This window comes from Sceloporus undulatus, chromosome 2 (genome assembly GCF_019175285.1).
Source record: "Sceloporus undulatus isolate JIND9_A2432 ecotype Alabama chromosome 2, SceUnd_v1.1, whole genome shotgun sequence".
NCBI lineage: Eukaryota > Metazoa > Chordata > Lepidosauria > Squamata > Phrynosomatidae > Sceloporus > Sceloporus undulatus.
The window spans coordinates 312866281-312878401 of NC_056523.1; the positions used below are offsets into that span (position 1 = coordinate 312866281).

Here is a 12121-nt window from a genome sequence, read left to right on the forward strand (position 1 = left end):
TATCAAAATATTCCTTCCAGAATGAATATTTTCAAGTACCATCTATAAATGATGAGTCAGCTTGTCAAATCTCCCTGGGGGAAGATTCAAGAACTGTAATACCACCACAAAGAAGGTCCTACAGCTGGTATTCAACCACCAAATCTTTGTTAATGATAGGCAGAAAACAGTGGTTCCAACATAGACAAGAAAGCATGAGCAAGTTTGTATCACTGAAAGCAGGCCTCAAGATAACTTTTAAATCCTGAACAGCCAGGGACCAGAAGTTTAAATGAACTTGGAAACAAAATAGAAATATCAGACTTAGCTATTATGATCTATAAACTATCAGATTCTTCATGCATCTGCACATTCTGGATGAATCAACATATCTTCCTCTGAAGGATACGTGGCATAAAAGAATTGCAGTGAAAGAATTCATGCATTCCATGACTCACATTCTCTGAGCCTTTCTTATGCTGACTTCCAAAAAAGAAGGGAAGAAATGAATTTTCACTCACTCTCAAAGGTACTTGAAGATTCCTTTGGATACAGAACCACTACTGCTATACACAAATCACACCACCATGATGGATGAATCTTGATGATCAGGGTGCCCACGAACCAAGGCAGAACAAGAAAGTCATCCCTTGAGGAGGGAATGGTATGGATGAGTGGGAGGATAAAGCAGTGGCATGCACAGAGAACAAACCATAGTGCAAGGTACTAGATCAAAGAGATATGTGTGTATATGCCTTCAAGTCACCTGTTGACTTATGGCAACCCCATGAATCTCACAGGGCTTTCTTAAGTAAGGAATACTCAGAGGTTGCTTTATCTATGCCTTCCTCTGAATATCGTCTACAAGCATCTGGTATTCATTGGTGGTTCCCCATCCAGGTACAGATCAGGGCTGACCTTGCTTATCTTCTAAAGTCTGGAAACCATGCCCTTTGAGGCGTGACCTAGGAGCTTGGTATGTTTAGACTGGAGAAGAGAAGGTTAAGAGGTGATATGATAGCCCTGTTTAAATATTAGAAGGGATGTCATATTGAGGATGGAACAAGCTTGTTTTCTACAGCTCGAGAGAACAGGACCTGAAGCAATGGATTCAAGCTACAGGAAAAGAGATTCCACTTCAACATTAGGAGGAACTTCCTAACGGTAAGAGCTGTTTGACACTGGAACACATTCCCTCAGAGTGTTGTGGGGTCTCTTTCTTTGAAAGTTTTTAAATAGAGGCTGGATAGCCATCTGTCAGGGATGCTTTGATTATGTATTCCTGCATGGCAAGGGGTTGGACTTGCTGGCCCTTGAGGCTTCTTTCTACTCTGATTCTGAGACAGAATCTGGTACCTTTAGGATATTTAGGCCCTAGATTAAGAGATACTATGCTATTTATATGGGGCAATGACGTAAAAGTTTTTCAGAGTTTAAACAGGGAAACAGTTTGAAATTTTTACTGGGTGTCAAAGGAACATCATTTCAAATTATGTTTATCTAAAAGTTATCAGGATAAAAGCCATGTGTCAGTTTTTTTGCTTGGCTCCTAAATGTAGACCTGGGGAAATGTACATATTTATGCTCTTTTCTTAGCAGCACATGTTGCAGCTGAAGCACTGTCTCTAACAGAACTCTTCCATTTTGCCATGAACCATACAATCGTAGAGTTGGAAGAGACCACAAGGGCCATCCAGTCCAACCCCCTGCCATGCAGGAAATCACAATCAAAGCATCCCCAACAGATGGCCATCCAGCCTCTGTTTGAAGATCTCTAAGGAAGGAGACTCCACTACACTCCGAGGGAGTGTGTTCCACTGTCAAACAGCCCTCACTGTCAGGAAGTTCCTCCTAATGTTGAGGTGGAATCTCTTTTCCTGGAGCTTGCATCCATTGTTCTGCATTCTAGTCTCTGGAGCAGCAGAAAACAAGCTTGCTCCCTCCTCAATATGACATCCCTTCAAATATTTAAATAGGGCTATCATATCACCTCTTAACCTTCTCTTCTCCAGGCTAAACATCCCAAACTCCCTAAGTCGTTCCTCATAGGGCATGGTTTCCAGACTTTTCACCATTTTAGTCGCCCTCCTTTGGACACGCTCCAGTTTCTCAATGTCCTTTTTGAATTGTGGTGCCCAGAACTGGTCACAGTATTCCAGGTAGGGCCTGTCCAAAGCAGAATAGAGTGGCACTATTACTTCCCTTGAGCTAGACATTATACTTCTATTGATGCAGCCTAAACTCGCATTGGCATCCAATGTAGGATATAATAAGATGACTGAGAGGAGGGAAATGTGCTCAATCCCAGTCGTTTTCTCTTTCTCTTTCACTTACATGCAGACACACACACACACACACATATATATATATACACAAACATGCACACATGCACATACATCTCATTATCTTCTACATTTCCTAGGTCCAAGTTTGTATCACAGTTTTTTGAATGCAGGATTTTTTGTATACAATTTTTCCTGTCCTTAAGTCTACTGTGCTAAATTTAGTTAATAAATAAAAAGGGAGCATTTATGCTAGTATGGGATCTAAGGCGGTTGATGTAGTGAATTTGGTTGTTAGAATTTATTAGGGTGGTGCTTCGTCTTCTGTCATAAGTTGCAAAAGGAGATCCTATGATTTGAGACAGCCTTCCCTAATCTGACAATTCCCAGAAGTCCTCCATTCTCCACATTTTCAAACAACAATCCTACATCGGGCTTTGTAGACCAGGTAGGGAATTATGCTAGATCGGAGGAAGAAAATTTTAGAAGGACAAAAATGAGCCCTTCTGAAGGAGTTAAAGAGTGTGTGTGTGTGCACACGCGCATGTGCCTTCAAGTTAATAATAATAATAATAATAATAATAATAATAATAATAATAATATGTTTTATTTATAGACCGCTATTCCGCAATGATCATAGCGGTATACAGTAAAAATCGTAATAATAATAAAAAAACCAACAAGGTGACAGTTAAAGGAGGGAGAAGTCTCGTCCTTCAGGCAGTCCCTGATGTTGCTGAGTCTGCCTGATCGCTCCCTCTGAGGCCGAGATGACAGTTGAGGAGGGAGGGGCCTCTTCCTTCAGGCAGTCCATGATGTTACTTGTTGACTTACGGCAACCCCATTAATTTAGTAGGGTTTTCTAAGGCAAAGAATATTCAGAGGTAGTTTTGTTGGTTTTTCTCTCTGAAATATGGTTTACAGCATCTGATATTTGCTGGAAGTTGCCCAACAACGTACTAACCAGGGTTAGTACTTGATTAGCTTCCAAGATCAGATGGGATCTGGTGCTTTTAGGCTCTCCTAAATTCCAGTGTCAAAACTCCATGCCATACTCTGTAACTCCTATGGTCTGGCTCAATATACCCTTCCTATCTACAGGGGTTCGATTTTGGAACCTCCTACAAATGGCAAAAATGCAGACATGCACATGGACACATCAGCACAACCTTGTGCACAATGCACCACTGAATAATATGGGGTGCAGCAATCTGCAGTCAGTCAGAGCTGCAGATTGCCAGCCCATGTACCGGAAGGGTAAGTAAATTAATGATAACTTACCTAATTAAACAGAATCAGTTGTTAGTGTTTATCCCGGTGAATTAATTTTCCAATTTATAACAGTTAACATTATCAAATACCAAACGTTCCATGCTCTGATTACATGACCACATGTGTCATCAAATGAAACTTTTTAAAAAAATGCTGTCAAAACTGTTTTTTCATACAATACATGTTTGGGCTTTGCTGTAAATGCAAAGATATGGCTGAGGCATTAAAGCAGATACTTCAATAGAAAGACAACAATAGGGCAGGATAGAATTTGTCCATTTATATCATGTTTAACAGCCACAAACTATATTAGAAGCAGTGCCAGACATGCAGCCTACTAATACAGCAAGAAATTAGAGCCAGACATTGACACTTTTCAGCACTATTTCTGACATGCCTTCAAACCACAGCAGGCATGTCTTTGCATGGACTTTGCACATTAACAGATCTTAAAAAGCAAGTGTCCAGAATTATTATGTAACTTTATACAGAAAACATAACTAATCTAAAGAAAATATGAAATGAAAAAGTGTTAATCAACTAACAAATAAATGCCTCTCAACTGAATAAATGCCAGTGAACAGGAGAATCATACAACAGCTCCTAAAATGTCTACAGTACTAGCACTTGGAAAAATAACAATAGGACATGTTTGAAATAATTCTTTCTTCTCAACAACAGAGTATTAAAAATGTAAAGGCCAAAGGAGCAACCCACAAGTGGAAGATTAGATATACTTCCTGTGGTTTCTTTTTCCTCTATGCAGCACTGAGGTAGCTTTCACGGTGCTTTTATACTTTAGTTGTTGTTGTGCTGCACCTTCAAGTCATTTCCAACTTATGGAGACAAGCCTATCATGGGATGATCTTAGAAAGATTTGTTCAGAGAACATTTTACCATTGCTTTCTCCCAAGACTGAGAGCATGTGACTTGCCCAAAATTCATGGTTTCATGGTTGAATGGGGAATTGAATCCTGGTCTCCAGAGCTATAGTCCAATATTCAAACCACTATGCCATGCTATATCTTTAGGATAGTACAAGTGTGTGTGTATGTGTCGTGTGTGTGTGTGTGTGGGGGGTAGCCTGGGGTGGGTTACAAACAGCTGCTTTGTGGCGGTCTCCCGGCGCTGCTGTTTGCTCCGCGAGGGAGTCACAGCAGTCAAACCGTGCGACTCCCTTGCGGAGCAAAAAAGGAGCTCCAAAATGGAGCTCCTTCTCGCGGCGTGGCTATGACGCCACGAAGCGCTGCTGGCGCACTCACGGCATCATAGCCGCTGCGACACGTGCGGAAACACTGCGTCCGCTACGTAAAAATGGCGGCAGCCGTCATTTTTTACATACAGAGCGCGTATTAGGGTTAGGAAGGTGCAGAAGCACTGCACCTCCCTAACCCTAGTACGCGCTCTGCGCGTACTTTAATGGCAGTGTGTAACCCGCCAAAGTCTACATTATAGTAATAGCATTATTAGGTCAGCTTTTGTGGTTTTTTAAACCATTTTTGCTTGAGGCAAAACTGTGTATGTTTCAAAAGCCTCAACAAAGGCTTCCACAAAGAATTTAGTGCCTTTTTGGTTGGCCTGACAAAGGTACTGAGGGCCAACATGGAGAAAGTGATTTGAGTCTTGACCAGGGTTGGCCTCTCTACTTGACCATGGAAACCCACACATCGCACTCTCCCAGTCTCTGAGAGACGCAATAGCAAACCTCTTTTAAGTGAATCTTGCCAAGAGAACCCGATGATAAGGTCATCCTAAGTCATAATTGACTTAAAGTCACGTAACGACAGCAACCACCAAGGTATCACAATATGGTTTTAGACTGTGGCCCAGTTTTTTGTCTCATTTCCCCTTTACGTTTCTCCTTTATACGATCACTCTTCCTTCGTTCCTTTAATTTCATCTCATCATTTAAAGGCCTACTGGAGGTCTTAATTCATTCCAACAGAGTGTCTGGTCTGGTGTTCATAAAGGTTCACTGTTTCTGAAATGAGCAGAAAGAGGTCTGCAGAACTTCTGACCTACTAGCCAATCAAGCCTATCAACCATAGAGTAAGGTCCAATTATGCTCCAAAAACAGAGAATCTGCCAAGCTACCTGTGGGTTACTGCACACTGCTGGCAAGTAACTGGTTCCTTCATGATCCTGGCATTGTGATTGTACAAAGGTAATGTTTGGTACACTGCAGCCCATGGAAATTACTCAAATTTAAGGACTGAGGACGTAACAACCAAATCAACCTCCATGGGAAGTAAGTTGCAGAAGCTGTCAGAATATATTCTAGTGAGCTCCCTAAAACGAATGAGTTTGATTTAATACAAAATTAAAATCTGTAAATGAAGCACAGGAAGAGCTGTATCTGTAAAACCAAGAATAAACCACCTCATCTCCAGTTCATGGATTTTGTGGAGACTGAAAAAGACCAGGGTATAAATGTGGGGAGCAGAATTTGAGAGCTAAGAAGGAGCTACTGAAACTGGCTGTACGATACAACAAAGGTCTGCAATGAAAAAACATTTTTTCAATATTGTAGCTGTTTTTGATGTATTTTTGGGTACTGAATTTGAAAACCACATCAAAAATGTTGTATCACAGGTAGTCTTTTGACAAAGTCAATAATGTTATTAATCCAGTTATTACTCAGCTTTGATTAAGTATGGGTGCTTATGCTCCAGTGTGATTTCTTTTAATGCTTTTGAATGGGTTTTTATGGTTCATATCAGCACTTAAAAGTGTTTTGAAAAGCTATTAAAAGACTTTAACTCATTTCTTACTTGTTGCAGGATCAATTACTTGTTTTGGCCTACAGTTCCCATCAGTATCAGCCTGTTTAACCAATGGAAAGAGATGACAGGAGTTGTAACATTTGCAGGGACTCAGGTTTGGGAAGAGTGCACCATGCAGTGGCTGCCAGTGGTTTCCCTCTCAGGGATGCGATGAATTTATACTGGGTTTCATTCTAGACTTTAAAGGAGTCATCAGAGCTGCTGAACCCAATTCTACTAATAGGTTAAATATCTTGGATAGAACCTTTAAAACCTGGAATAAAATCCAGAACAGATTCACTGCACCACACACATGCAAGGTATCAACAGTCATGGTTCTATGGTTTACCTACATATAATGTGCTGAGAAGCAATACTCCACAGTTTAATGACAAAATACCTGATTGTCAAAAGAAGCATGAGTTTTCATAACTAACAAATACCCACATTTGTCATTGTCTTCCTGTTTGTCTCTGCACTTCTTGCCTTGGAAGCTTAATGCAAGAGAAGGATTCTCCCTTAACAAAGTTAAACCAGGAGGATTTTTTGCAGTCGTGGGGTGTTCTTCTGATGCCATTATGTTTTGCCATATTACATACATTCATACAGAAATCCAAAATGGTGTGTATGCCATAAGGCATAAAATGTATACAAAACATTAAACTAGAAATGAAAGCAATACTGGAGAATAAAGGAAATACTTCAGTATTTCCCTAGAGAAAACCATGTGAAGGGTTAAGTAACACAGAAGCTAACATCAAATCTCACTTCATTCATGATTCATTACACTGGCCAGAGGCAAACCTTTTCAGTCATACCACCACAATTTTTGAAATGGAGATAACACTTCTTAAACTGAAAAGAGGAGTTCTGATATCAGATTTTGGGCTTCTACAGCTAACAGATTTATTCTGGAATAGATCTTCAAGCAATTGGGATTCTGGCCACTTCGGAACAAGTCCCTTAAATACTTGGATGTCTAAGAGTCTGGGGTGATTTTTCAGACATTTTCAGATTAGTTCTAGAGCAGAGAACTATGTGTACAACTATGTATGTTTGCAAAGAAAGCAGGAACTCTGTACAGAATCATGAAAGTGCTATATATAGAAAGGCATAGGGACCCATAGGGACTCAAGAACCATGATGCCTCCAAATCCCCAAAAACTAAACAGATAAAAAACAGAGAGAAAACAGAATGGCCAACTCCCTGGGTATGGATTTAACTAATAACCTGAGGAATCCCAAGGAGGGCTAACAAGAAAGCAGTATGTTATACCATTTTAGAGTAGGCTCTGACATTTGGACTGTTAGAGCCTGTCCAGAGTTTCCAATGCACAGTAGGACTTAATCTCTAAATAAATGTTTTTTGAACTCCCAGTTCATTGCCCACAGCATAAAGACTAATTTTGTTCTTTCAAAGGAGTAACAAATTCCCAAATAACTCCCTTCCATGTATTTTTAAATACAACCATTTACCACTTTTAAGAAAACTTTAAAAAAAGTCAAAGTAAACAAAAATATATATCTATATCTCCTGCAGAAACACTGGAATGTAAAGATAGGATACTGTACTTGTCCACTTGAGTCCGCAGCCTGCTGGAAATGCGTAGCTAGAGATGTCTCATCTTGGAAAATTTCATTGCACTCCAAACACTTCAGGCTATGCCTGCATAGCTTTGATGAATCTTCATCTAGAGGCATTGCTGGAGGAACAGGAGTACTTGCTGGAGCTGATATGACTGTCCCAGTTATGCCAGACTGTATCTTTGTTACAGTGTGCGTGCCCACAATAGAACTTTGAAGAATGGATGATGTAACGGAAGAGTTTGTAGGAGAAGCTATCATTTGATCTGTTGGAACAGGCTTCAAAATCAAATGGGAACACTGCATTACCACCCCCTTCTCTTTGTGTCCACGAGCATGGGAGAGAAGGCTGCACTTGTTATAGAAAACAAGGTTCTTTGTGCAGTGGTTGCAGGTGACTTCAATGCGCACACTTCTCCTATCATAATGCTGTGTCAGACTTTTCTCAAGGGCAAATGAGTCCCCACACTCTAAACACTTATAACCGCGTGTGGGTAAAGTGATGCCGGCATTTGCAGGAGGACTAAGGTTCGGGATGTAAATAGGGACAGGGTTAACACTGCTGAGCACCTTGTTGAACGCTTCGACTACAGAACTCTGTAAAGACGACACCACCTGGACTCGCGATACTTTTTTTGAAGGCTGTGAAGCTGCTGCAGAAATTATTGCCTGCTTGATCTGTTGTGGAGGTTTGGTGAGCACTTGGCGGAGTTCAGAGGTGGTCTGAGCACTTTGAGGCAGTAGATTAAGGTTGGCAAGATGAACTGTCTTTGGCACAAGTTTTGCACTGGCTAGGCTGGATGCTGGCACCACAACAGTCTGCTGCTGTATAGCATTGGCAGCTTTGATAATGGCACTGCTGGCACTCTGCACCGATGCTGCAGATATTACTGTAGCTTTCACTGTAGTGTTGTTAGCAAGCTTCAGGTTGATAACCTGGGATCCTGCTGTCTTAACAGCTGACACTGGAAGAAAAGCAGTAGCTACAGGCTTAATAGTAACCTGCTTTGGAGTGAGTTCTGCAGAAGCAACTGCATTGGAGACAACCGTTGACTGAAGTGGTGCTCTTGGGGGAGAAGACAGGACAGCAGCAGAAGTTGGAGAGGACAGCAGTGACGTCACGGAAGTAACCATGGAAGCTGTTTGCTCTGGTTTTCTACTGCCATCCAAATCAGCTTCTGGCAGCACTCTTGTAACTGTCCGTTTGATTTCCCCAGATGATGTCTTGATAGTTTTTATGCGAACTTTTGGAATTGCTGGTGTTGAGCCTGCAGGTGATTGTGGAGACCCTTTACTGCTATTCTCACTTGATACACTTCTGGGACTATCTGGTTGTTTCACAGAGGATTTTTTAGTGCAATCAATAAGACTCTGAGATTCTGGTGATTTCTCAATGGCCCTAGGACTTTCATTTGTATCCTTTGGTAAGGGTGAGGGTTCTCTTGAATTTGACTGTGGCTCTTTACCAGTGTCTGTTGCTGCTTTTTTAGCACTAAGAGCAGCAATTGCAGCAATACATGAGGAGAGTTTTGCAGATGACTTTGCCTTAGACTGTGAAACACTGGTAAGATTTGTGTCCCCTTTTTCAGTGCTTATTTTTCCATCCACTACCCTATTTTCAAGTGATTTTTCAGGGCTTTCTTTAAGCAACTTCTCATCCAGTTTTCTTGCTTTAAATGGTTCATATATACCTAAAGATGTAGAAATCACTTCAGAGTCTCTTTTAAGAACCTTGTTTTTATCAGCATTACCTGAACTTGCAACTCCAGGCTTAATCAGGGTCTCTCCTCCAAGCATTTTTAACTTCTCATAGTCATGCTGAGAGACAGACCCCGTTAACAGATTAGCTCTGAAGTTTACACGCATCTCTTCCTTATCTGGAGGGTCATCAACTTCAATTTTTTCATCATCATCAAATTCTTCTGCACTTGATATAGGGCTAAACTGGCTGAAAGCCGACTCTTTGAGTGTAGTCTCTGAAACTGAGCCCTCATCTTTGGGAGACTTGCCCTCCTCTTTATTATAACCTTCTAGAGCTGATACAGTTAAAAACCCATTATGCAAACCATTGCCTGTGGAATGGTGGCTATCTTTCTCTCCTTCAGAGGAATCAACAGTTCGCACGTTTTTCACAATGACACTTACACCAACATCAGATGATGAAGGTGCATGGGAATCATCATCAGGATGTACATTCTGTTTTATGTGGCTTTCATGATCATCGTGTCCAGATTCAATAGCAGCTTTAGGATCAACCATATCTGGGATGTCAAATGCTGCAAGAAGGTCATCAAAGTCTGGAGTCTTCATATCTCCCATGATCACGTTAATTGTTTAGACGTAAATCTACAAAACAAACAGAAATATTTCATAACAGTGCAATAATTTTCAGTACACAAATACCAGTATCAATGGAAACTGAAACTATGCAATTTCGTTTTCACTGATCCAATTTTGACATTTCACCAACGAATCCAGAAAGGCATCTTGACACCTCTAAAGATTTTGAGGAGCTATGCATTAAGGAAGCTATTCTACTTTTAAGTTTTCATGCTATTATACACCTAAAGTACACAGTGTATATCTACAATATATCGGTATTAGAAAATTACTTAAATTCCAGGTTAATTTCATTGACACATTTGCATCCGAGCACTATACAAGTACTCATGTTGAAAGAGGACAGGAAAAGTAGAGTATTCTAGATTTCCTTCAAAAATTCTCATCAACCTTCTTTATTTAGTTTAGAGAATTTCCATATACAGTAATTAAAGCTCTAAGAAAACTCATTACCTATCCTCCCTGTGCTATATCAACATCTAATGAGCAGCTTGCGCACTGATAATATGTAGGAATCAGTTTAAATCCCAGATAATAATGAAGGAAATATGAAAGCCAGCAAGGTGTAGTGGGCTGAGTGTAGTAGGACTAGGACTCTGGAGATCGGGGTTCAATTCTATGGAAACCCGCTGGGTGCCGTTGGATGACTCAAACTCTCTCAGCCCCAGAAAACCCCATGATAGGTTTACCTTAGAATCGCCATTAAATCAGAAACAACTTGAAGCCGAACAACAGCAAATATGAAGGCACCAGAACCTCTCTGATCTTACAAGATAAGCAGGGTCAGCCCTGGTTAGTACTTGGATAGAAGACCACAAATGAACACCAGGTGCTGTAGGCTTCATTTCAAAGGATAGAACTGGCAAAAGCACTTCTGAGTATTCCTTAAGAAAACTATGAAATTCATGGGGTCGCTATAGGTTGACAGGTGACTTGAAGTCATTTGCACACACATGATATAAAGTTACACATATAAAAATATAGATTGAGCAAGCCTTTTTGTTCTTACAAAAGAGAATACCCCTCATTAAAACTAGGAGACAAGGAAAATTTAATGTCTTCCTAGACATAAGCAATTTGTACACGATCAAAAGAGATGGAAAATTTCAATATATATAATTTTCAATTCTGAACATAGAAACAAATATTATTGAATCAGTGGAGAACTGCAAAGATAGCTAGGAATGTATGAAGTGTCAAACTTTCTACCAACAAAAGAATATGAGAAATGGTTTCACTGGTAAATACCATACTCTGCTGTTTTTCCTTAGTGAGCAGTCTTGCAAGTGTAATATACAAAAGCAAATAATCTCTATTGTGCAAGAACTCCAGTATCAAGAAAATTCTTACATAAACACTTAGATAAAATGATGATTTTAGAGTGGCAGAGAAAAACCAAAGTTCAACAGGTAGTAACCACTCAGTTATTCAGAGCAACTCAAAAAATGTGCAAGTAGCATATTTCAGTTCTAATTCTATTTGAAGACCATATGGACAATTTCCTAACTCCTCTGCATCAACCAAATACTATGATCGAGCACAAACCAAACTTGAATGAAGAGATGGACCAAATTACTTTTGTTATTTTTAGTGTACCTTCAAAGTAATAAATGAAGACAGAACAGGCTGTTTTTAGACATCACAGTAAACTATGGTATTGTTATGGGGCTAAGAATTAACCAAGGAAGATTTCTTAAGCTTTTGCTTTCATTCTTTATTAACCACCGCCTATCAAGTTATCTAAACCCAACCAATTAACATCTGAACCTACTACTCCCTGGAACCATGGTATAGCTATTGTTGATTGATTGTTTTCTTTAAAGGTATATTTTAACTGTGTACTATTTAATTGCTATTTTAAGGGGGTGGGATAGTGGGATATGGAATTGTATTATTTTAACT

At 40.0% G+C, this 12121-nt stretch overlaps 1 protein-coding gene across 13 annotated transcripts in view; it reads right to left on the reverse strand.

The window, feature by feature from the left end:
• ZNF532 (zinc finger protein 532) overlaps positions 1-12121 on the reverse strand; it is an 89675-nt gene that overhangs the window by 46114 nt on the left and 31440 nt on the right. For all 13 annotated transcript variants that reach the window (XM_042453915.1, XM_042453913.1, XM_042453912.1 and 10 more), the window contains one exon: positions 7868-10225. In XM_042453915.1, the coding sequence (XP_042309849.1) occupies positions 7868-10198 (2331 nt within the window). In that variant the 5' untranslated portion in view covers positions 10199-10225. The remainder of the gene's footprint in view (positions 1-7867; positions 10226-12121) is intronic.